Here is a 24,342-nt window from a genome sequence, read left to right as displayed (position 1 = left end):
AACACAAACATAATCATTTTCTTCATTGCAGAGAATATAACGTACAAAATAGATAGCTGATGATATGTTTTCTTCATACATTTGTCTCTCCGCCTAACAAATATTTTTTTCGCATCCCATAGGCTCTATGGCCTTCTGGGAGTGCATCATTTTAGTAACATTGATTCGGTATAGGGAAATCTCAACCAGTTTGTGAATAATATAATGTTGTGTCTGACTAGGATCCATGTCTTAAAGAGAGGGCCCTTGCCTATCACATCTGGAGTTCACCAGAATTCATTCAAGCGCGCCTGGCTCTGCTGATGAGACACTGCATGTCTAAACCGATCCAGTGTTTGTTTGTACTGAATCAATGCATCTATGAAACAGGCGACTTGTGTGGTCGGTGCCCCAAGCGTCGGATCCAACTTACCACCAGGCGGCGATCAGATGACAGATTTGCCCATCTTCGGCACAAGGTGCTTTGGTGCCAAGTACATTTATGAACATCCTTGTGTTCAAACATGTTTTTTTTTAAATTGACATTCTGTGACTAGTGCAGAATTACAATAACATCTCACCGTTCAGGTTCAGATCACGGGGTATCTCCATCGTATCCCACGTGAGCATTGAAGTCGCCCACTAAGATTATGGAGTCGGTAGGCGGCACTCTGTCGAGCACTGCACCCACCGTCCCCAAGAAGGCCGAACACTCTGAACTACTGTTTGGTGCATAGGCACAGACAACAGTCAGAGTTTCCCTTTCTGAGACCCGGCGTCTCATTGAGGCGACCCTCTCATCCACTGGGACAAACTCGAACTGAACAGCACCCAACTGGGGGCTTGTGAGTATCCCCACACCCACCCAGGGTCTCTGACCAAGGGTGTTTCCGGAATAGGAGAGAGGACCACCCCAGATCGAGAAGTTTACTTTCTGGTGCCAACGCTGTGTGTGGAGGTGAGTCCGACTATATTCAGTCGGTATCTTTCCACCTTCTCCATCAGCTCTGGTTCCTTCCCACCCAGTGACGTCACATTCCAGGTCACATTAGCGAGTGTCCATCACCAAGCTGCAGTACGTCCGAGACAATCCTTCTCCCTGCCATTCTGGCATCACACCCCTCACCCTTCGTCCTGTGGATGGTGGGCACGCAGGACGGCACACGACCGGGTTACGTGGGTCACCTGGCCACAAGGAGCTTGCTGGTGAACACGATGCCCAGGCCTGGCTTCATAGGGGTGTCCTGGTATACCTTGTCCGGGCGACGTTCTCTGATGTTTATATTTCAGAACCATTAATAAGGGGCTTTTGTTTGGGCCATTATTTGTCTGGAACCTGCCCCCATCTCCACCCAGACATGTTTGCCAAGGGAGAACCTACGAGGAGTACAAGACTCCAGGCGATATAACTCTGAGGGTCATTGGAACACACAAACCCCCACCAATGCAATAAGGTTACGATCCTTGGGTGGGGTTAACACTTTTTTACCAAATTGTTTATTTTCCAAGCTCTTAATGCTCTTGCAGTTTCCTTATTTTGGTCAACGTCCCATTAAATTATCTTTTCCTGACTCCTATTCACATCGTATTTTTAATTCATGTAATAATACACTCCAATCACTCATGCCTAACCATCTTAAATCTATGTGATATTATTGATCAATCTCCGTTCTTTTCTCTTTGCAGGATAATGTAAAGAAGAAAGAAAGGTACATTTGTGCACGAACACAGGCTGAGGCTGGGTTTGCTCACGGTGTGAATGCTTTAGTAGGAGAGTGATTTATTAAAGCGAGGATTTGAAAAAACCCAGTAAATAATGGGGGAGTGTTTCTGTGTATCTCTGCATCTCTCTCAAGTCTCTATGCATCTCCTGTCTCCATGTCTCTGTTTCACCTCGTTTCATCTCTCTAGCTTTCAACCACTTCATATATATAAGTTATACCCTATGGCGGCAGAGTCCATTGCATAGAATCGATTCTTCAGAATGGATATTGATACCTAAAGTCAGGGGGATATTATTACGGAGGTTAGCAACACTGTGGCTGAGCACAGGTGTTTCCGTGTTTTCTCTCCGTGTCCCCCCGTGCCTGTGTATTTATTGTGTTGTGTGCTTCAATTCATCCATCTGCCTCTGCCTCCCCATGCCCACAGTTGTGCAATCTTTCTTGAAGACCCCTATACTCGTTCTCTGCAACGTTGACGTTTGCAAGATAACCGGGCAACTGGCTAAGCAGGACCAAATCAAAATAAACTTAATAATGAACATTACCCCGCTCACCTCCTGTAGGATTTTGCCTAAAACGATTTTGTTCCACTCATCTACCCTGTGTTGGGTCTGCACAGTTTGTATGTATGTTGAACTTCTTTCGCAAGATGTACATATCGAACCGTGCTAATCTGTGGGTCTCTATGGGTCTGGGTGTCTGTGGGTCTCTGTGGATGTTGAATTTGTTCGTAACATACGAAGCCAACTGTGCTAATCTGTTGGTCTCTATGGGTCTGCGTGTCTGTGGGTCTCTGTGTATGTATGTTTTTAAACTTTTTCCCCCCGTAGGTAGCCAACCTTCCTAATCAGAGGTGCGGGGGTGGGGGGGGGGGGGGCGAAGGACAACAAACTGAACACAAAAGCAGTTCCAAATAAATTCGTTTTCAATTTAGATTTGACAGTGCATAGCTCCAGTGGCTTCCTAATATCGGAAGGAAGAGCGTTCCTGACGGCCTCAGAAAGGTACCTGAAAGCGCGTGATGCAGTGACCGACTTTGTTCGACGGCAAGCCAAGCATGACCAGAGTTTCACGTGATGGTGTATGTGTTGAGACGCGCTCGTGTGAAGTCCTCTCTCCCCATTGGCTCAGGACTTGAGCGCTCCCCACTGCCAGTTCCTCCGAGTGACTTGGACTGTGTGTGACGTGAGCTGGCTGAGGGGAGTCATTGAGAAGCTCAACCTCCTGTCTACCATGTGAGTTCACATTAACATGGCCAAGACACACACGTATGTATGTTAAACTTATTTTCAACCGTAATCGGAGGATTTGTCAGAAGTTGTCAATGTTCATGGTTCTGAACAATTTGTCACGTTAATTTCTACTGCAATGAATGGAAACGTTCTCTTCTTGGACACACGCATTGCTGCTTTTCATTGTCAAATTCGGTTTTCCAATGGCACTCCCACAAGCTCTCCCCCACACTCGGTCATATTCCAAAAAGCGTGACTGTTATATCACGCGTTATGACACGAGAAATTAGTGATGAATAAGGAATGGGCAAAATGTTCGTTCCATTGTAACAGATGAGTCCAATCGTTGCTTCTCTGAGGCACAATTAGGATGCATAGTGTGCAGTGTTATTACTTAAGTCTCATATCCAGACTTTCTTACCATTTTTAGGATTTAGTAATCATACTTGAGGCTGTTTAATCCAGACTCAGGAATCTTTTATAATTATTAGTGTTCAGTTTTTTTTTATAACTTGAGCTCACAGATCCCGACTAAGGTATATATGCACAACAGTAAATTACCACTGCCCATATACACGACTGCAATACCTCGACGTCAATATGTCACAAACGAGTGTAATTCATTATTACATGAGCGTCATTCGCACTGCACGTGTGTATTATGGAATGAAAGTGCTGTTGCTATCCTATTTGTGAGTGTGTGGAGGCAGTCGCCCTCCAACAACAACAGAGGGCGGTGGAGCGACCCTCACAACAACGAGCGGAGCGCCAGGTGGCTAAAGCACAGCAGGTTGGCACAGTAGGGGGCACAGGTGGTGCATCAGCCAATCGTCTCAGTCGACTTGTGGCACCTGGGCCTGCCCCGTGACCTCCTGCCAGCGGGCGTTCGACACTTCACGTGGCCTCAAGGTGCACATGGCTTGGCACAAGCGTCATGGTAACGTCACCGACACTTAGTGGCGAATGGCGGTTGTTGTTGTTGTACGCACACATACGCTATGGCAGTGCTGCAGCGATCCATTGCCACCCACACCACTTCAAATCTCGCAAAGCCGAGCAGGTGTTGGGCCTGGGTAGGCCTCGCATGGGCGGCCACCATGCGTAGCAGGTGCTATAGGCTGCAGGGCTACGTGGCAGGCAGCAGATGGCATTGCAGACAAATACATTGCTGTACTGTACTCCTATGCTCTCACCAACTGGGCTGCCTGCAGAGTGCTATTGTTATTTATTCAATTCTAGATTTAAAGCTTTCGTGACTGCAAGGATCCATACTCTTTGGTTCTATTCGGTAAAGCCGGTTGTGTTGTGGCCGAAACGTCGTGATTTTTGTTGTTTTATTTTTTACCTACGTTACTTTACCGAATAGAACCAAAGAGTATGCTATTGCTATTGTTGTGCTTTTATTACTTTTATTACACGGGTACTGTGATTATCATTACTACAGATGGATGCTCATCGACTCGATTTAACCCAAAAGAACCTGTATTATGGACGATATTGGTCGCGAGCACCTACATGTGAAAACTGATTACCAAATCTCTGCGCTCCTCTATGTATGTTAAGATGTCTTTAGACAATGAATGTTTGTGTGTGCATGTGGCAAGAAATTGGAGGACCCGGAGAAAAGCTGCATCCTAAAACGGCACTACACTCAATCCCATACAGAAGGTACAGACGATTTTAGTCCACACTTTGATGATGTATGGAGTTCTCCTCGTCTCCTTCGGGAAGTGGGCTTCACAACATTCGAATGGTCCCACCAACCCTCACCTCCACGGTGCAGGATTACAGGCCACGTCCATAGCCACCACTGATATCACGATGTCAAACTGCCACCGGCAAGCCACAGAGACGAGGAATCTCACCACCACGTGAGCCCACACATCCCAGCACAGTAAACACGTTCAGATGTAATGTTTTTATTCATCACCACACACACATTGACCCTTGACCCACAATAAAATGCGATTCCAATTCACAGGTAACCCATAACACAATCAAGTCTCTGCATATTTATGCGATCTAACCCAAGACACCTATATTATGAATAATATTGGTCGCGGAAGCCTACGTGTTAAAGTCTATTTGTGTAACCAGGTGAGAACTCACGAGACCAGGATGAGTCTCGGTTGCAAGAGTGATTGCTGCTTTTGCTGCTGTTGCTACTGATGATGCTTCTGTTGCTGCTGATAATGCTTCTATTATTTTTGATGCTGTTGGTACTACTCCTGATGCTGACGATGATGATGCCAACGATGGAGCTACCGCTGATGATGCCGTTGCTCCTGCTGCCATTACTAATTCTTCTGCTGATACTTCTGCTGATGATAATGATGATCGAGTCGAGTGTAATTTAAATTTAACGAGGTGAGAACTCTGGAGACCAGGAAGAGTCTCATTAACAAGAGTGACCTGGGTCACGCAAATGAAAAAATCAAAACAAGTCAAACCCATGCCAGCAATGACGCAAGTAGAAATCTCACCCCCAGCCCAGAGCACAATGCGATTCGCGTTCAAACAACTACACAACTGGTACGATATAATCAATGTGTCTCAAATCATCTACGCGTTGCTAAACAGCCTGATACTCGAGTTGGATTCACAATGGATTAGTGTCTCACGTTAAGGAAGCGCGCTGTGGTGGCTAGGAGATGTTAACTCCCTCGCCTCGTATGCAGGAGGTCGTGGGTTGGATTACGACCCTGAAAGCTGCTGTATATTTGGAGTTCGCGTTGTCATTATTCCTGTAATAGAACACAGTGTGTCTGTGTTATTAATGCGCGTTGAGACAATATTAGTCGTGTTGTAGTGCAAGGTAGATCTTCACTCGAGATTTATATCAGACTTAATTAAATAACAGACTTCAAAGTCAAGAGTCAGTTCCAATTTTTGTCAGCAAAAATGAATCGAAGGTTGTGGCTGGAGGTCCAAAGATAATTAAAACATTAAACAAAACCAACCTTTATTACGGAATATATTGGTGGCGAAAGCCCTCCAACTAGGTTTTGAAATGGCTTCTTTCTCTCTTAGCCCTGTAAAATAAACCTCGTTTGTGTGGGTGGAGGAGTCACTCAACCCCTGGTTATGACAAACATGTCATCGTGATGCCATCCCATTCCCACCCCATTCCCACCCCGGGTTTATCACCCAACGAGCGAGTGACCGCGAGGGGGACGGCGCGCGTCACCCTGTAGCGTCACGTGACACGTGTTCCCAGCACGCCCGCGGTGGAGCTCCGCCCCCTCGGCGTTGAGCGCCACGCGGCGTGCGGTGCGAGGGACGATGGCGTCAGAGAGAACCTTAAATCCGCCCACTCCCCCCCACAGTGCGCTAACCACTGCACCACAGCTCAACCGCACACTACACACATGGCCCTCTATACACTAAAGACAAAGATTCACCGCGTAGCCTTAACAGACTGTTGGGGCAAGTTCTGTAAGTAGCGAGCAGCAACTATGAAGGCTGGCACTGTGACACACGAGGGGGTGGGTGGCAAGCACCATGTCCAGACACACACAAAGACAAAGACACACACAGACACAGGCACAATAACAAAGACACAGAAAGGCATAAACACACCAATCCACTCACCCAGACAAATATCCTCCGTATATCCTTATCAGACTGTTGGGGCCAGTGTTGTTAGCGACCACCTATCAAGGTCGGCACGGCACACAAGGGGGTGGGTGGACAATACCACGACTGACCCGCCTTTGGCTCCCCAGTGGCGATGTTTCCACACCACACCAGGAACTCATTTGAGTCTGAGTGGACCCTAGGGGAGATCCAGGACCGAATCAGATAATCGGCAATGGTGTTGGCGAACGGGTCATGGGCCTCCCGTAGGTCGACTCAGCCTCAAATGAGTTCCTGGTGCGGTGTGTAAACGTTACCACTGGGGAGACAAAGGCGGGTCAGTCGTGGTGTTGGCCACCCACCCCCTCGAGTGCCGTGTCAGCCTTCTGAGGCGTTTGCTAACAGCCCTTGCCTCAACAGTCTGTTTAGGCTACACGGGGGATCTGTGTCTTTGTGTGCGTGAGTCTGTGCGTTGTGCCCGTTTCTCTGCGCTGCTCACACTCCGTGCTCTCAGGACGCACGACTCAGATCCAGAATCCTCACTGAGTCACCAACACCACCCACCCACAGTGCGGGGTAGAGAGGCTGACTAAACGAGTGGTGAAAGGAGTGCAGCAGCTCCATGGAGTCGGCGCGGTAAAACGACAGCAGCCCCGCCTCCCAGTGCAGGTGACACCCGACTCTCCGGGGAGGATCCCTCACCGGCACTGAGGTCTCTACACCACCATGACACACGTAGCAGCTGTCGTTATCTTTATATAACACCCAGGATGAGTTGTTCTGTCCCAGACCGCACTCTTTACCACGCCCTTTCCGTGCGATCGTCCCGTACGCGACTCCAACCACACAGCCCCAGGCCGCACCCCCCACGTCCACCTCCCAGTAGTGCTGACCCGACGAGAAGCTCTCTGAGCACAAGGCTTGTGACCAGTAATCAAAGCGGTGTGGGTGTATGGGGCGACCCTGGGAGACAGCGGTCTGCGTCACCGTCCTGAGGTCCGAGGAAATCTGGAGTTTGTTGTAGGCCGAGTTTGGGTCCACAGTCGGTGAGCGTCCGTCTGCAGTAACGATAATCACAGTAGCCGTGGCAACAACAGCACCACTTTAACAATATCACTCGTGCACTAACACGCACGTACACTACAATAGAGCAATTCATAATGGGCATTGTTACACAACGTTGTAGTGTGTAGCTAGCGGTGTGATGACATCTAACGGGCACTTTGTCAATCCACTACACCGTGCGGGTCGCCGGGAATATTTGACCATACTTCACCACGCCGGTCACCGCGCGTTGGCGAAGTCAGGCAGCGCGGCTGGCGAGAGCACAGAAGTACAGTACAGCGGTGCGTTTGTCTGTCCCGCAATCTGCTGCCCCGCCACGTAGCCCCACAGCCTGTAGCACCTGTTAGGCAGGGTGGTGACTGTCCCATCACGTGACCCCGCAGCCTGTAGCACCTGCTAGGCAGGGTGGTGACTGCCCCACCACGTGACCCCGCAGCCTGTAGCACCTGCTAGGCAGGGTGGTGACTGCCCCACCACGTGACCCCGCAGCCTGTAGCATCTGCTAGGCAGGGTGGTGACTGCCCCACCACGTGACCCCGCAGCCTGTAGCACCTGTTAGGCAGGGTGGTGACTGCCCCACCACGTGACCCCGCAGCCTGTAGCACCTGCTAGGCAGGGTGGTGACTGCCCCACCACGTGACCCCGCAGCCTGTAGCACCTGTTAGGCAGGGTGGTGACTGCCCCACCACGTGACCCCGCAGCCTGTAGCACCTGCTAGGCAGGGTGGTGACTGCCCCACCACGTGACCCCCCAGCCTGTAGCACCTGCTAGGCAGGGTGGTGGTGGCTGCCCGTGCGGGGCTTTGCGAGGTGCCAGGAGGTGGGGCGCTCTGTCCGCTAGGGCTGCACGATTTGGGGAGAATCTCTAATTGCGATTTTTCTGACATGTTGCGATTTGATTTGCGATTAAAAAACATTGTAAATCAAGCTTCAGTTCGATATTCATTGTGTGATAGATTTAAAACACGTGATGGAGCATTACCACGTGATACCATCACAATATGAACTGCTCTTTCTATTCTAATGCAAGGATGAGAACTTTAAAGATATTAATTGTTTCCAACATGTATTTATTAAAATATTTTAATTTAAAAAGAACAATCAAACATGTAAAAACTGTTAAGTTAAATAAATAAAGTCATAATAATGAAACACGAAACAATTCCAAATAGAAACTGACAGGACTTTTTAAATCGCAAAAAATCGCAGCCTTTGCGATTTGCTAATCGCATTGTTTCAAATTGCGATTTCGATTTGGAATCGATTAATCGTTCAGCCCTACTGTGCGGTAGTGCCCGTGGGAGGCAGTGGATCACAGCAGCAGCAGCAGCGTGGATATAAACACCGCCATAGCGTCTCTGTGTGTGTACAACAAACACAAACATCTCCCGTGTGTCACCTTTCACAGACTGTAGGAGCAAGTGCTGTTGGTGAGCACCTGTGAAGGCCGGCACACGAGGTGGGTGTGATAGTGTAGTGATGTACACTCGTGTGTGTGTGTGTGATAGTGTAGTGATGTACACTCTGTGTGTGTGATAGTGTAGTGATGTACACTGTGTGTGTGTGATAGTGTAGTGATGGACACTGTGTGTGTGATAGTGTAGTGATGTACACTCGTGTGTGTGATAGTGCAGTGATGTACACTGTGTGTGTGTGTGATAGTGTAGTGATGTACACTGTGTGTGTGTGATAGTGTAGTGATGTACACTCGTGTGTGTGTGTGTGATAGTGTAGTGATGTACACTGTGTGTGTGATAGTGTAGTGATGTACACTCGTGTGTGTGTGATAGTGTAGTGATGTACACTCGTGTGTGTGTGTGCGATAGTGTAGTGATGTACACTCGTGTGTGTGATAGTGTAGTGATGTACACTGTGTGATAGTGTAGTGATGTACACTCTGTGTGTGTGTGATAGTGTAGTGATGTACACTCAAGGATTTGTGAGCTCCTCACACAATCCAGTCTGGTTAAACCCAGGATGGATCGTAGGCAGGTCAGCCTAAATGTTTCTAACCGGCGAAGATGTTCCATTAGGGGGGTCCACGTTTCGCAAGCGTAGAGAAGGGAGGGAATGACCGTGGCCGAGAAGACCTGAAGCTTAGTGCGGAGCGACAGACCAGGTAGCTTCCACACAGCGTTACGCAACCGATGAAAAGATATTGCCGCTCGACTGATTCGGAGTGAGACCTCTGCTGTTAAACTGGAGCCAGTCATAAGCACACTGCCCAGGTATGGGAAACTCTCCACTCTCTCCACAACTGCCCCATCACCGATTGGGAGTTGTGGGGGTGGAGTGTCCGATGGTACAAAATACCCAGGCAGGTGCTTAGCTTTGGTGGGGCTGATGGTAAGGCCCCACCTCTTAGTGGCACGCTCCAGTCTCAGCAGCAGCGTCTCCAACTCCTCCTCTGACTGAGCAGCTATTACCAAGTCATCAGCATACATAACGTGGTTGAGCAATAGGGAGCCATCCCTTGACCGCACCCGGGCATCGATTAGCCTCCCATTATATCTGTACCATATGGAGATTCCCCCGGTACAGCTATTGAAGGCTTCACGAACTACGTGGTCAAAATAGATGTTAAATAATGTGGGAGCCAGAGGACATCCCTGTCGCACCCCAAGGTGTACAGGGAATGGCTCTGACTCCCGGCCACGTAGTTTTACCCGGGCCCGCTCACCATCATGAAGATCCTTAATGATCGTGAGCAGAGGGTCAGGTACTCCAAAAGCACGAAGAACGACCCAGAGCCCAGGCCTACTGATGGTATCATAGGCCTTGACCAGGTCAATAAAGCAGAGATGTAGGTCTTGTTGGAATTCCCTACACCTCTGCTGTAGCAGACGGACAGAAAATATGGCATCTGTGCAGGACCGCCCTTTCCTGAAACCGCATTGGGGCTCCGCAAGCCTCTCCTCAGCGTGCCTGGCAAGGCGATGCTGAATAATCCTTGCCAGGACCTTTCCCGGCACACTGAGGAGTGAGATGCCCCTGTAGTTGTTACAGTCTGTGCGGTCCCCCTTCTTAAAAAGGGGGACCACCAGGGCATCCTTCCAATCCTGCGGAACCCGTCCAGTGGTCCAGACTGTTGTTACGATGTCATATAGGGCAGTTTGTGCACAAACGCCACCCTCCCTCAGCATTTCGCTTGGGAGATCATCTCTGCCCGCTGCCTTTCCTGGTCTCAGACTCCGGATCGCCTTCAATACTTCCTCAGCAGATGGCACCTCAGCCAGCCACTCACAGGGGGTGACTTCATCCAATATTTGAGGCACCGCAGCCTCAGCAGGGTCATCCTCACTTTGTGCCACGATGTTTTCCTGGCTGAGGGATTTTCCCTCCCCCAGGACCTCACAGAAATGCTCAGCAAATCTGCGAACCTGTTCCTGGGGGTCGGAAATTGGATCACCGTTTTTTCCCCTAATGATGGTAATAGGTGTGGCGCTGCAGGTTACTTTTTTGATGGAGTTAAATAGAGATTTGTGATCACGGGCCACTGAGGCAGACTCCATCTCCTCAGCAACCCGCGACCACCACCCATCCTTGCAGCGCCTCACAGCTCTCCGAACCTCCGAGCGAAGGCTGCGGTAAGCCTCCTCATTCTCTGACGTGGGATTCTGTAGCCGATGACAGTGGGCCTGTCGCTTTTTCTCAACCATCCTGAACAACTCCTCTGTCATCCAGGGTGTCTGGGGAGGTCTGGACCGCGTACCCAAAGCAGCCATTGCAGCTGCATGAGTCACAGTCCTAAACCTCGCCCATTTACCCTCGACATCAGGAGGAGTTGGGGACGATGCCAATCCCAGCCGCAAGCGATGATGAAATTCTCGCTTGCAACTTTCATCAGATAACTGAGACCAGGCCACTTTAGGTTGGAATGGGGTCCTGGGTGTACACCCACCGCCGGAGTGGAAGAATGGCAGGCGCATCTTACAGATGACTAGTCGATGGTCAGAGGGCAGATCAGCTCCACGGTAGGTCCTGATGTCAAGGACATGGGCTCGCATTCGCTGGTCCGTCACTATGTAGTCCAGCAGATGTTCTTGCTTGGACCCGGCATGCATCCATGATGTTGTGTGGATGCGCCGATGCCGGAACAGCGTGTTGGTAATTACAAGCCCATGGGCTGCACAAAAATCTAGCAGCCTCCTACCGTTGTTATTGAGCTGATCTGGCCCATGCCCTCCAATCACTCCAGACCAGGTGCCAGTATCATGACCAACTCGGGCATTGAAGTCACCCAACATGATGACTCTATCCCGAGGGGCCACTTTAGCCAGCACCTGTGACAGGAGGTCATAGAAGGCATCTGACTCATCGGCTTTGCCTGCATCCCTCCACGGATGTTCATCTTCGGTGGGGGCATAAGTAACCACGACCACCATTCCTCGCCTCCGGTTGATGGGAAGGCGAGCCCAAAGTAGCCTGGGGCTTACAGCTTCCCACACCTCACCGCCACGCTCCCACGCCCCCTTCATTCTTTTGTTCAAAAGAAGACCCACACCCTGTTGTTTGGCAGTCTGCTGCCCCGAGTAGAGGACTGTCCACGCCTCATGGTGGCAGGAGCCAGAGCCGGTCCACCGGACCTCCTGAATGCCGCATAGATCCAGGCGGTACCGGTCCAGCTCCCGACAGAGGAGTGGCAGCCTCTCCTCTGCAGTGAGCGTTCGAACATTCCACGTGGCCACCTGTAGTGGCTTTTCGTTGTTTCTGGAGTAGCCCCGAGGGTAGGTATTCAATCTCCTGGCTCCGCCAATTGGGGTTTGGCCAGGAGACGTCATAGACGCCTGGCCCCCCGGGGCCTCCGGCACAAGCTTAGTTGTTACATATTTCAGTTTAATTCGTGGTTTTGTGGTAATTAATTGAAGGTGGAGGGGTTACCAGCCCCTCGCACCCGTCCAGAACCCCCGTTTAGCCCCTGTGGTGGACACATATGCCATGAGGGGAGGAGCCAATCAAAATTGGAACTCCCCCCACAGCGCTGTCCACGACAGAGTTGCCCGTCCGGCACCGGACGGGCAACTCTGTGTGTGTGATAGTGGAGTGGTGTACACTCGTGTGTGTGATAGTGTAGTGATGTACACTGTGTGTGTGTGATAGTGTAGTGATGTACACTGTGTGTGTGATAGTGTAGTCATGTACACTGTGTGTGTGATAGTGTAGTGATGTACACTCGTGTGTGTGTGATAGTGTAGTGATGCACACTCGTGTGTGTGTAGTGATTGTAGAATCACTACTGTGTACACACGCACAAGCGTGACGTCACTATGCGGGGGAGCGTCATGACCACGCGGGTCTACACACACGCATGACGTCATCCCGGCTGGAGGCGGGAATGACGTCAGGGCCGGTTCTGGGCTCCGGGAGGCCACGAGGGTGGTGTGAGGCCGTGGCACTCTCTGTGACCCCGGCTGGACACGTGACTGGACCCCAGTGGGGGCTGGGGGCCTAGGGGGCACCTCGGAGGGCACGTGGACAGCAGGGGGGCTTCGAGAGGGTTCTCGAAGGGAGGCGTGGCCGGGGTGGGGCCCGGGCACGCCGAGGCCCATATAAGCAGCCTCCTCACGAGGTTCGAGGCTGCCCGTATCAAGAACGAAGATGCATCGTGAAGACGCCAAGAAGAGTCAGCGGACCTGGCAGTAGCCCACCCGGCTGGGTCACGCTAGAGTATTTTAGAAGTGTGTGTTAGCTAGAGTAGGTCGGTGGTCACCACCTTATGTGCAGTGTTATATTACTTACCGTTCTAATAAATCAGCGTTGCCTCCCAAGGAGTCGTGTGTGAGCATTTTTGAGTTGTAGGCCTTTTGGCGTCTTCTGGTCCAACACCAATGGAGACTAGGCTCTAAGAAAAGCTGTCTCGGGTGTGGACCAATCAAATTCAAGGACAGTGCATATTATTATCAGAGTTGTCTTCTTCTTTGTTTGCATTTTGACTGCTTGTGTTGTGGTTATTGCAAACATGATGCCTTGAAAAAAGGTGTCAGTTTTTGTGCCAGTTAAAAGGGTAAAACCTATTCCTATAAGGTTGACCATGGTAATGCCTTAGTCTGGCTCTGTGAGCATCAGCCATTAACTGGGGAACCTAAGAATTCCAAAAGTGCCTTAGTTTAACTCCGTGCATTAAACTGTTAACATAAAGCCTAAGACTCCTAAATGTTTCTTAGTCTGGACGCATGCTCCTTGGGTATTAACAATCAACCATACGATTCCTAAACGTACCTTGATCTCGTTCTACAAAGCATAGGCTTTATCATTGAACCATACAAATCCTATAGGCAGCCTTTGTGTCTGCATTGGTGATCTTTACAAGACGTCCTACGTACTCATTAAGGCTGAGTTGACCTAGGAGAGCTCCAAAATTGGTTCTGAATCCACTCACCACTGATGTTAGCCATGGCTGTGAATAACCTGTTGGTGACGATGTTTGTATATCAGTGCAGAAACCATCCCATCTTCACTAGACATCCGTACTCACTCTCGCTCATATATACACCCATACACCTCCGATTAGCACGGTTGGTGTGGAAGAAGTTCAATATAGATCTGTACACTATTACAAAGACACGATACCACCGCATATCCTTAACAGACTTTTGGGGCAAGTGCTGTTAGTAAGCACCTATAAAGGCCCGCACGGCACACGAGAGGGTGAGTGGCCAGCACCACGTCAGGCCGCCTTTGTCTCCCTAGTGGTGATGTTTACACCACACCAGATACTCATTTGACCTACGGGAGGTCCAGGACCGGTTCAGATAACCCATCAGTGGTGTTGGCCTTGAGCGGGATTCACACTCGGGACGCCAGGTTCGTAACGCAGCTCACTAACCACGACACTACCGCAGCGCAACATACATGTACAAGCCAAAGTACATCACAATAACAGATGCACACGTGGCAAGAGTCTGTGGAACTCACACATGAATGCCAGCAGGTTGACCACAGCTCCCTGCAGGGTGCTGATCGAGGCGATGTCTTCTTCACTGGGAGATGAAGGTGGAGATCCTTTCTGAGTGTCTCTCCTGTGAGACCAGAACCAGCAGTTACTCACACAGCCCGTGTCTTACACAGCACCAACACAGACAGCATCATCACACAGCATCATCACAGCAGCATCATCACTCACAGCATCATCACTCAGCCCGTGTCTTACCCAGCATCATCTTATGAAAAATAAATAAAAGGTTTTGCCCTTTCTGGCAATAAACTAGGTGCTCTGATGTTCAAACACCAAATAGATATATTTTGTAAGGAATACAATTTGCATTAACCACACGTACTTGTGGGGAACATGCAAACAAACATTCTCTGACAATCATATTTGATGCAATGTCTTTGAAACTGATTGGCCTATAACAGAGACAGCCTTCCTTATGGCCGAGTCTCACCAGTGTCAGACCAGAGAACGCCAAACGGCGAACAGTGAGCATTTTTTTTGCATGTTCCTCACAAGTACGTGGGGTTTAATGCAGATTTGAGTCCTTGCCAAAAGTATATATTGCTGTTTGAACAGCTTAACACCTGTACTATTGTCAGATAGGATAAAACCTATTCTTATTTTTCATACTATTGTAGTAACATAGAATCGGTCACATAGCATAGCGCTGGCTCCTGGCAGGTAAGGGAATCTTCAGCTTACAGCAGCCCTGATTGACAACAGGTCATGTGATAGACCAGAGACGGATGTAGGGGAAGGGTCACGAAAGGGACACATCGAGAACCTGCGAGTAGGTTCTAGAAGGGGGGCGTGGCCGGGTTGGAGCCAGGCCACGCTGACAGTATAAGAGGGGCCCCGGGAGGGGACTTCGGGGCTGTCGTGTGGAGTGGGATCCCGTCGTGCTGCTGCTGGAGTCTTCTTCGTCTCCGTCTTCTCCATCTCAGCGTCGCCAGTCAGGCAGTCTGCCAGCTGTCCTGACTGGGAATCGTAGTTACCAAGTGTGAACTGTTAAGGCCGTTTAATAATTAGAGTGCCTCCTACTCTTAGTGTCTCTGAGTCAGTCACTACACTATGATGAAGGCAAAGAGGTCCCATACAGTATAATTTCACACAGCATCAACATACACCATCACTCACAGGATCATACCATACATCATCATTACACACAATATCATCATCACGCAGCCCATGTCCCACACACGGCGTCACCCCATGTGTTAATTTGTGTGACTGCATGAGTCCATACCGGTTTGTCTCCTTCAGGTGAACCTGCAGGAGTCAGACACAGGGGGCGCGAGTCAGTTCACCTCCAGCCACGTTAACCACACGGTGATTGGTAGACACGATGAGCTGGGCTGCGCTCAGCCATTCGCATATTCCAGTGTTGTTGGTTGTTAACAAGACGAAGCCATGGAATTGTTTGGACTCGATGGTTCTCATCAGCAAGGTGTGGCCTCTCAAACTGTTGGCACTCGGTACCCAATGTCACAGGAAGAGGCATCCATGGCACTTGATGTCGATTCGCAGTGATTGTGAACCAACATTCAAAATAAGTATGCACTGTGAAAGTGAATTACACCCAGAGTGTTGCGTTAGCAGAGTCGATAGTTTAACTGGGTGAACATTTTTGAAGCAGGCAATCTCCGCATTGGTCTCATCAGCAGTCAGTGCTGAAAAACAACCCCCCCTGTATTTCTTTAAGTTAAAAGCACTTCTATTTTCAGCATGACTGATGGCTGGTCTACCTTTGGTTACATTAATAATTAAAATGTAGTGTTAATAGTCTCAATCTGTTGTACATGACAGGACCATGCGGTTACAATTTTAAATGCCAACATCTGCAAACATTACCAACCGATTAACTCGAGGGATTTGCATGTTAATCGTTGATTTATGAATTGGAATTTCAACAGTAATTTATATTTTTATCAGAATATACAAATCCACGTCATTGGACTTGATTCCTCATTTAATTTCAGAATGCATGGGCTCTCCTTTGTATTGACAATGCAAGATGCTTTATCCTTGTGTTGAGTTGCATTGCATGTGCCATGTTTAAAAAAAACGCAACAAATATACGCGAACTGGGGCACTTGCCCTGACTCCATGAGTGCTCTACCTGCAGGAACGTGAGCGAGTCCTTCTCCTGCAGAGCACGCAGGCGCGCGGCTGCTGCCTGGAGCTCGCTGATCTCACGCTCGTAATGAGCGATGTTCTCCTTGATCTGGGACAGCAGCTCACGCCCCTTCACATCCACGCGATCCAGAGCTGCCCTCTCGTCCTCATCCAGCGTCGCCCTCATGCGGGTGAACTCGCCTGAGATGCGAGCCTTGGTCTGGACCATGGAATCCTGCAAAGGGGCGTGCGATATATTCTATACATTCATACACCATGCTGTGAAGACCAAAGTCACATTGTTTTCTGGATATTTCAAACCTAGATTTCCCTACCTCGACATTGTCGTTGAACTCTCATTCAACAGGTCAATAACTTTAAGTATCTAGGTGTTATCTTGTCCTTCACATTGATCATCTGGCCAGTAATTATATAGTCCAAGCCACCATCCTCCCCATCTTTGACGCTTGTGTAATCATCAACTGCCTATCCTCTTGTGCCATTATACCACCTGACCGCCCACTTTGCCCTTGATGCCTCCATATCAATGCATGATTACATCCTCTCTTTCACCTCTAATTTGTCCCCCTGGATACCTTCATCCTTAACGTTCTTTTGAACAAAACTGACAAATACATGTAAAGACAGTACAGGGGACTAGCGGTCACAGGGAGTAATGACAGGGGAATTAGCATGGGAAGAGACTAGGGACCACGGGATGATGACAGGTTAAGTGACAGACAGGGTAAGGATCTGGGGTCTACGAGAAGGATCAAGAATAGGGGATGTGGCCAAGTGATAGAAGGGAGCAGGTGCGGATCAGGGGCCGCGAGCCATCCAGAAGGTTCTAGAGAAGGGTCGTGGCCAAGGGTCAAGGGATGGCCATGCTGGGCATAAAAGGGGTCGAGAGGGGAGGCTCAAGGCTGCTGTTAGAGTCGGGGTCATCACCTGTCAAGTGAACGTGTCTTCAATAAAGATCATCACAAGAGCAGTGTCTCCTCGAGTCGTTACATGTGTAAGCACCTCCTAACTCCGCAAATTCTCAGTCGCAGCTTCAAAAGTATATCTCTATTCTTAAATTAAATCCATTATGTAAACTTGGTTTGGTGACGCGTCCTTCCATGCTGGTGCTACTACCTCACGTTACTGGAATGTCCTTGCCTCTCAGCCTCGGCTGGGCTTCGTCCCCACCCTCCAAATTGATTATAGAGCTGTGTGATGAGTGTGATGTGAACCAGTTCTGGATTTTACCTTCAGCAACCTGCACTGACCCGCACAACTAAGTATGGCCAACTAGCCTCAATGATCAACACAATGTGGGGAAGTCTTCGTCCAGAAGTGTACTGGTGAGGATCTGTAAAATACTTACAAAATAGATAAGCACACAAGTCGCCATCCACATAGATCTGTCTCTCCACATCAATAATAAAAGTATTTTGAACACAACCTATTGGCCTGGCGGCCTTTTGGGATTGTATAATTCTAGCATAACTATTAATTCAGTGCAAGCAAACTCTGGACTGGTTTTGGCATGCAGTGTATCATAAGCAGAGTCAGGCTCGCTTGAAATAACGCAGGTGAACTGCTAGGTGTTACAAAGACCCTCTATGATATGGATCTTAGTCAATTTTTGTGATGCGTAAATAAGTCCAGTGTTTCCTCGATGGAATCAATGCTGCTAAAATGATGCACTCCCAGAAGACTGTGGAGCCGATGTGAGGTTTATGAATTTATGTATTCGTTGGAGAGACAGATGTGTAAGGAAATTATGTCTGTTTATTTTATTTTATAGTTATATTCTCGAGTCTAATGATTATGTTTGTGTTGTGTATTATATAAATTTGGCATCTATATAGGACCCATATCATTACGAAAGGATCCTTTCCTATAAACTAAGGGCAGTACATTAGCATTACCTCAAGCAAGCTTGACTGATACTGAACACTGGGTGTGGAAGTCAGTCCAGAGTTTGCTTTTACCGAATAATTTTGAAACGATGCACTCCCACTGTGGTGCCGCCGAAGCGGAGCTGCTCCGTTGGGGCCGTGCCCACCGCCGTGACGCCGCCACCGGAGAGTGATGACGCCGACGCTGCGCGCCCCTCACCGCCCTCCACGTGAATGCACGCACACCCCACATAGGGCCCGAGGGGGAAGTCACCTGGCCGACAGGTTTTCATCCAGAAGCCCCTAATGGGATCAAGCTTCATGGTTTCCTGCGGCTGGGAAATTGGGCGACCTACCCCCGAGGCTGACGGGCACCGCGGCGCCGTGACCTTGGATTGTAATGGCATGGTCACGGCAGGGGCTGTTGAGCCACCGCGGATGGAAGCGCGCACACACAACACGAGTCAGTAGGCTGATAGCGGGAAGAACAGAAAGCGGACGTCGAGGGAACCACTGCGGTGATATCAGCAGAGCTAGGATCCGAGTATCAAAAGGGCGGGAAAATCCAGGCCTCTGATTGGACAGGAGGCCAAGGGGTAGTAAAACAGCAGAATGCCTTTGTTATAGGTAGGATAAAAGGAGGAGGATTCAGGCAGTAAAGGTTAGAGTCCTTCAAAGCATCGGAGTCAGCGGGGTGTTGGAGCAGCCGTTCGAGTCGTCCATGTGACAAAGTTCAACGCAGCCAGGCCCAACTCTCCACGGAGTCGACAGACGGCATCGCCGTCCACAGCTTCTGCAGCATCAGATTGAGAGTAAGGTGAGTGTGGGCTAATGAATCTGAGGGTAGAAAGTGGAGAGGCAGGCAGGATAAATTGAGTCCAGGATCCCCGAGGGATAAGCTAGAGTCTGCTGACCCACATAAACACACGTTGTTTAGCTGGTTATCCGCGGGAATAAAACTGCCAGTAGAGGATAAACGGTGTTGTGTGGTCGTTGTGAGTGTGAAGAGGAGGGTGGAGTGTCTTGTGTTCACGTGCATACGCGGCTGTTTACAGCAAATAGGAGAGTGTAGCGTCTGGTGTTCGCGTACACGCGCGGCTGTTTAGACGGCCTTTAAATCGGGGCGGAGTGACTCCCTCCAATCAGCAGCGCATGCACGGTGGACACTCCTGCCCTCTAACCCCTAACCCCAAGTTACTCGCGTGTGGTTGGTGTACGGAGCCGGGCAGGTAGCGGCGTCGGCTCTGTTAGTGGCTGGGCGCATAGGGTGTGTGCGCGAACAGATCCCGGGGGGCTAAGCACCGGCCGCGGAGTCACGCGTCGGCGCGCTGTACCCTTTTGTTTACGCACAAGACGGGGTTTACTGCGCGGATGTGCTCACAGCGGCGCGTCCGCCACTGAGCCGCGTAGCGCGTCGTAAGCGTAAAGCAGTCGGCCCCACCAATTGAACTATGCCTACTCGGGCAGCAACAAAGGCGGGGGTACAGGTGGGCGAGGAATTGGAGGTCGGTAGCCCGAACCCAACCGAGCAGTCGGGGGGTAGTAGTAGGAGTGAGACAGAGGAGGCGGGGGACAGCAGCCCCCGCACCACCTCGTGAAGCTGATGGAATGTGTACATTTTCTCATGATTTTTATACAAATGCAGATATATGATGGAGACGTTTTATCTGCTTATCTGGTTTTGTTACTAATATTCTCCACGTTTTTTTTGTAAATTATGAATATCAGCAGCTAACCTGATGCCCTGCATTACAATGGATACTTTTGCATGCGAAAACACAAACAGGCTCATAGCAATATCGTTGAAGACATATCAAAAGTAGACACAAATACGTAATTATCATATCCAATAAAATGTACGGCACTAATATTTAATCACTTTCACATCATCATTCGTGCAAATTCAATTTAAACTGTTTGTAATTGTCAGACTATTTTATGTCTGTGTAATAAAGCACTTCGACGACGATCTAAAGCTCGTGTCTTCTTTATGAATTATTTCTCGTCGGCCAGACAGCTCCGCGTTCTCTTCACACCGACACCGCTCCACTCTCGTTCCGCGCGTTAGATGTTGTCGCTCCGCGCACAGCTCGCTTACACTCCCCCTTGCTCCCGTGCTCCGCTGGCAGACGGCGTGCAAGGAAACAGCCTCTGGCTCGCCATGCGACCGCTGGCGTGCCGGAGGCGCGAGACATGGTCTCGCCTCTAGACTCCACACACTGACCCTGAGCTCCTTCCTTCACCTACGTCACCAAGCCCCGCCTATAGCCACGCCCCCTCACGAACCTTCTGGATGGTTACCCACAAGAACCCTTGAGCTCCGCCCTTGAACTTGGCGCATCGATCTGATTGGCTGATGGCTGAAGCGGTGGAGCCTATCCCACCGATTGACGACCATCGGTGAACCCTCGTATTACATCTGCTTGAGCGTTGGGTGCGTGTAATTATAGCAAACTTGTTTTCCAGCATTCCCTGTACTCTCGTGAAGTAGCATCTCTTGTGTTTCTTCTAGCATTTAACAGCCGATTTCCTGTAATTTCATCTTCACTCGTTTAATTTCTAGTTTCTAATTCAATGCAGTCGTTGCTCCATACTGCGTTAATTTATCTCACTCATTGCAAGTCATTCCAGTTAACCTGCGAAGTGCTGTGCTATGTCTTCTTACTTGGCACCAAGCTCACAGGCCGATAGGGGGCAGCTGAGAGAGTGAGCGGGAGGTGTAGCGGTTAACCTAAGGTAACCCCCCCCCCCTTGGGTGCCCCGTGACCGGAGGTAGAGACCCCAGACCCCCATGGGGATGGGGGTTGGGGGCCAACAGTCCATTCCCGACCCTTCCAGAACCCTCTGGAAGGTTCGAGGGAAGGAGAGGCTAGGGGCAGGGTATCCCCAACTGGTATATAAAAGCCGGTCCTGTCAACGGGACCGGCAGTGTTCGTCCACTCAAGACCCGGAGACGTCTGAAGACTTGAAGACTAGGCCAGCACCCTGGGACCCTCAACCGAGGCTCTTGTAAGAGCCGGGTTGTAGTGGACCAGTGGTGAGACCCGTACCCTGGCTAGGTCGGGTCAGCTTAGCCTCCCCTAGGTCCCGTAGCGGAGGACCCAAGAGAGCATAGCCCTGAGTCTGTAGGGCCCACTAGAAGGGAGAACGTTGAATGTTTTTTTATCATTTATATTTCAAGCACCCATAGCCATAATAATGCAATATCCTGCACAGTTATTACACACTGACTCAAGACTCACAAAGTTCACTTTAATCTACAGAGTTGTCCTCACAGGGAGAGAGTCAAAGACTCCACGCAGGGTGGAGGTCACAGGGTAACAAAGCCCATGCATGGTACCTGCACGGCCTTGCGAGCAGCTTTCATCCATCCCATGGACGCCTCCGCCTTCTTCCTCTTCTCCACCGCTCGCGTCTCCGCAACGACTCCATTCTGTAAGAGACGAAGTCACCAGAGGAGACTCCATTCCTTGAGCGACCCCCTCTCGGCACCTCTCCACACAGAGCCCTCCACAGTGATGGCCATGAAAAGCCCATTAGAAAATAGGCAAGCAAATCAACCTCTACTGACTGGACAGTCTGAAAGGCAAGACACAGCGGATGAAGAATACGCCCAGGGTGATGATTAACATGAAATGTTGTTTGCCCAGTGACAGCTTTTATCAATGTGTTCTGGTATTGTTTGGTGGCTTCCATACGCCCCATGAAGCACTTCACCTTCCATGTCTTGTGCTCATCTTCCAGTGCGATGACATCACGTCGTTTGTGTGCACAAGTGATGGAGCAGACCGTGCAGACCAGGCCCCCGTCCTGCTTACAGTAGAATTTTAGCTCCTGTTTGTGTTTCTTGCATTTTTGCTCCTTCAGGCTGATCGTGGGAGCCACCAGGGTGTGCTCCATCAATCTTTGGTTTTTCAGGTGAGGCTTCAGGTGGGACTCACACAGCGACATCTCACACCTGACGCAGGTCTTTACTGCACGAGTCTTCCCGTCATCACAGCTGGGGCCGCTCAGGGAAGGCCGCTCAGCACTGCGGGCAGCTGAAGCTGCTCGCTCTCTCCCAGGCACCGTCCAGACACCGGAGGCAGAACGAGTGTCCGCAGCTCAGCGTGGAGGGGCAGTCAAACGTGCCCAGGCAGATGGGGCAGCTCAGCTCACTGTCTACACAATCACTGGGAGACGCGCACGCCATGGCCCATGGCTTCACTCGGACTCAGTCGCTCGCTGCGGCTCACGGAGGAGCTATCGCAGCAGCAGCAGCAGCAGCTCACACAGCGGAGACGAACAAGGAAATGGACTGACTTCACCTGCAGTTAAGTTATAAATACCTCGAGACATGCCCTGGAATGTTCCACACGGCGGCCGTGCTCACCTGTGTAGACGTGGCGTTACAGACACGCACTGTGTTAGCTAAAACTGATTTTTGTGTTTAGTTTGTTGTCCTTCCCCTGCACTTCGAATTATCACGGCTGGCTACGTATGCTGTGAAAGAAGTTCAACATACATACATAGCTTTGACCGGTCTCAAGTGATATAATATTTGTACAAACAAAACCCAGCAGCAGCATCAGCCAGGCACACAGCGATAATGGTTTGTCCCACAGGCTGATTGACCGGCTCGGGTCAGGCTGTGTGCATTACCACAGTGGAACCGCACCTTGTACAGACATTCTGATGTAAAGATTAACTTTATTTTTTTCCCCATCTGTGTCTTTTTCCATTTTTTTCTTGCAAGGCCTGTTTGTTTAAGCTTCAAAGTCTGTAATCGTTTTCAACCTTTATCAACTAATATTTACCTACTGGCTTCATGCGACCTCTGTTTATCTGTGAAATATTTGTTTGGTTATTTATTCCTACGACACCGTTTTGTTATGGGTGGATGGTGGTTGTATGTATGCTTATCGTAGGTGTGTAGGTGGGCGAGTTGGTTAGTGTGTGGGCGAGTGGGTTAGTGTGTGGGTGAGTGGTTGGGTGAGTGGGTCAGTATGTATGTTGAATTTATTTCGCAGCGTACGTAGCCACTCGTGCTAATCGAAGGTGCGAGTGGGTGGTGGTGGAGGTTGAGTGAGTGGGGGGGTATTTGGTGAGAGGGGAGACAGATGGGCAGGAGGATGGCGTGAAGGGTGGACGAGCAGGAGGTAATGGAGGGAGGAAGGGTGGCTGGGAGGGCGTGCGGTTGAGTGCTTGGGTTCCTGGGTGGGTGGCCTCACGCTTTACCACAGCGAACAACCCCTGGCTAAACAAACATCGTCGTTCATTTAAGCTTGTTATCGACATGACTTTCACTGTATATTTTCCTATTATGTAAAAAAGAGGTTTTAAATCTTCATAACATAAAAATGATATTTTCATCACCTATTGTTAATGTTAACATTTTACATCTTGGACTCGCTGAGTTTGGTGGGTTCTATATATATTTAAAAAAATGTATTTTACCAGGTAAGGCCCACTGAGGTATGTAGCTCTTTTCAGAAGCGACTTGGCCACAAATGATAGCTCCACGACAACGTGGTTTATTACGTTAACATTTCTAGCAGCCAAACACTCTAAACGCACGTTTCTAAGTGTGTGTGTTTGGGGGGGAATTGGAGGACCCGGAGAGAAATCCAAGCCACCATGGAGAGAGAGACACGCAAACTCCAAGTACACGTATAGGCGTCAGGGTCGGGATCGAACCCACGCCCTCCTGTATACCAGGCGAGGTAGTTAACATCTTCCAGCCACCGCAGCGAGATGTAAATATTCGCAGCGAGATATAAAATAATTACAGAGCAACGACAACGAACAAGGAAACGAACTGACTTCACCTGCAGCTAAATTATAAACACCACG

At 49.7% G+C, this 24,342-nt stretch overlaps 2 protein-coding genes across 2 annotated transcripts in view; both read right to left on the bottom strand.

The window, feature by feature from the left end:
* Positions 1-4,590: 4,590 nt before the first annotated feature.
* The window catches only part of LOC116956857 (E3 ubiquitin-protein ligase TRIM11-like), an 82,132-nt gene continuing 62,380 nt past the window's right edge, over positions 4,591-24,342 (bottom strand). Inside the window, exons 6-7 of the mRNA XM_076054944.1 lie at positions 14,491-14,594; positions 4,591-7,569 (exon numbers count right to left, since the gene is read on the bottom strand). Coding sequence (XP_075911059.1) covers positions 7,022-7,569; positions 14,491-14,594 — 652 coding nt within the window. The 3' untranslated portion in view covers positions 4,591-7,021. The remainder of the gene's footprint in view (positions 7,570-14,490; positions 14,595-24,342) is intronic.
* Positions 15,270-22,958, bottom strand: LOC142906588 (E3 ubiquitin-protein ligase TRIM7-like). The gene is made up of 5 exons (XM_076054735.1): positions 22,228-22,958; positions 21,851-21,943; positions 16,629-16,859; positions 15,756-15,778; positions 15,270-15,306 (listed from the first exon to the last, which is right to left on the bottom strand). Exons 1-5 carry the CDS (start codon positions 22,459-22,461, stop codon positions 15,270-15,272), a joined length of 618 nt encoding a protein of 205 aa, XP_075910850.1. The 5' UTR covers positions 22,462-22,958.

The sequence above is a fragment of the Petromyzon marinus genome, chromosome 68 (assembly GCF_048934315.1).
Source record: "Petromyzon marinus isolate PM22_M1 ecotype Great Lakes invasive population chromosome 68, UKy_Petmar_22M1.pri1.0, whole genome shotgun sequence".
Taxonomy (NCBI): domain Eukaryota; kingdom Metazoa; phylum Chordata; class Hyperoartia; order Petromyzontiformes; family Petromyzontidae; genus Petromyzon; species Petromyzon marinus.
This window is presented reverse-complemented; position numbering and strand designations above follow the sequence as displayed.

Excerpts from the sequence above, each read along its gene's own strand:
- LOC142906588 (XM_076054735.1), bottom strand. The coding sequence starts at position 22,461 with ATGTCGCTGTGTGAGTCCCACCTGAAGCCTCACCTGAAAAACCAAAGA. Across the intron at positions 16,860-21,850 it reads CTGCTCGCAAGGCCGTGCAG|GATTCCATGGTCCAGACCAA; the intron begins GTACCATGCATG and ends GCCCCTTTGCAG. Across the intron at positions 15,779-16,628 it reads ACTCGCTCACGTTCCTGCAG|GTTCACCTGAAGGAGACAAA; the intron begins GTAGAGCACTCA and ends TGACTCCTGCAG.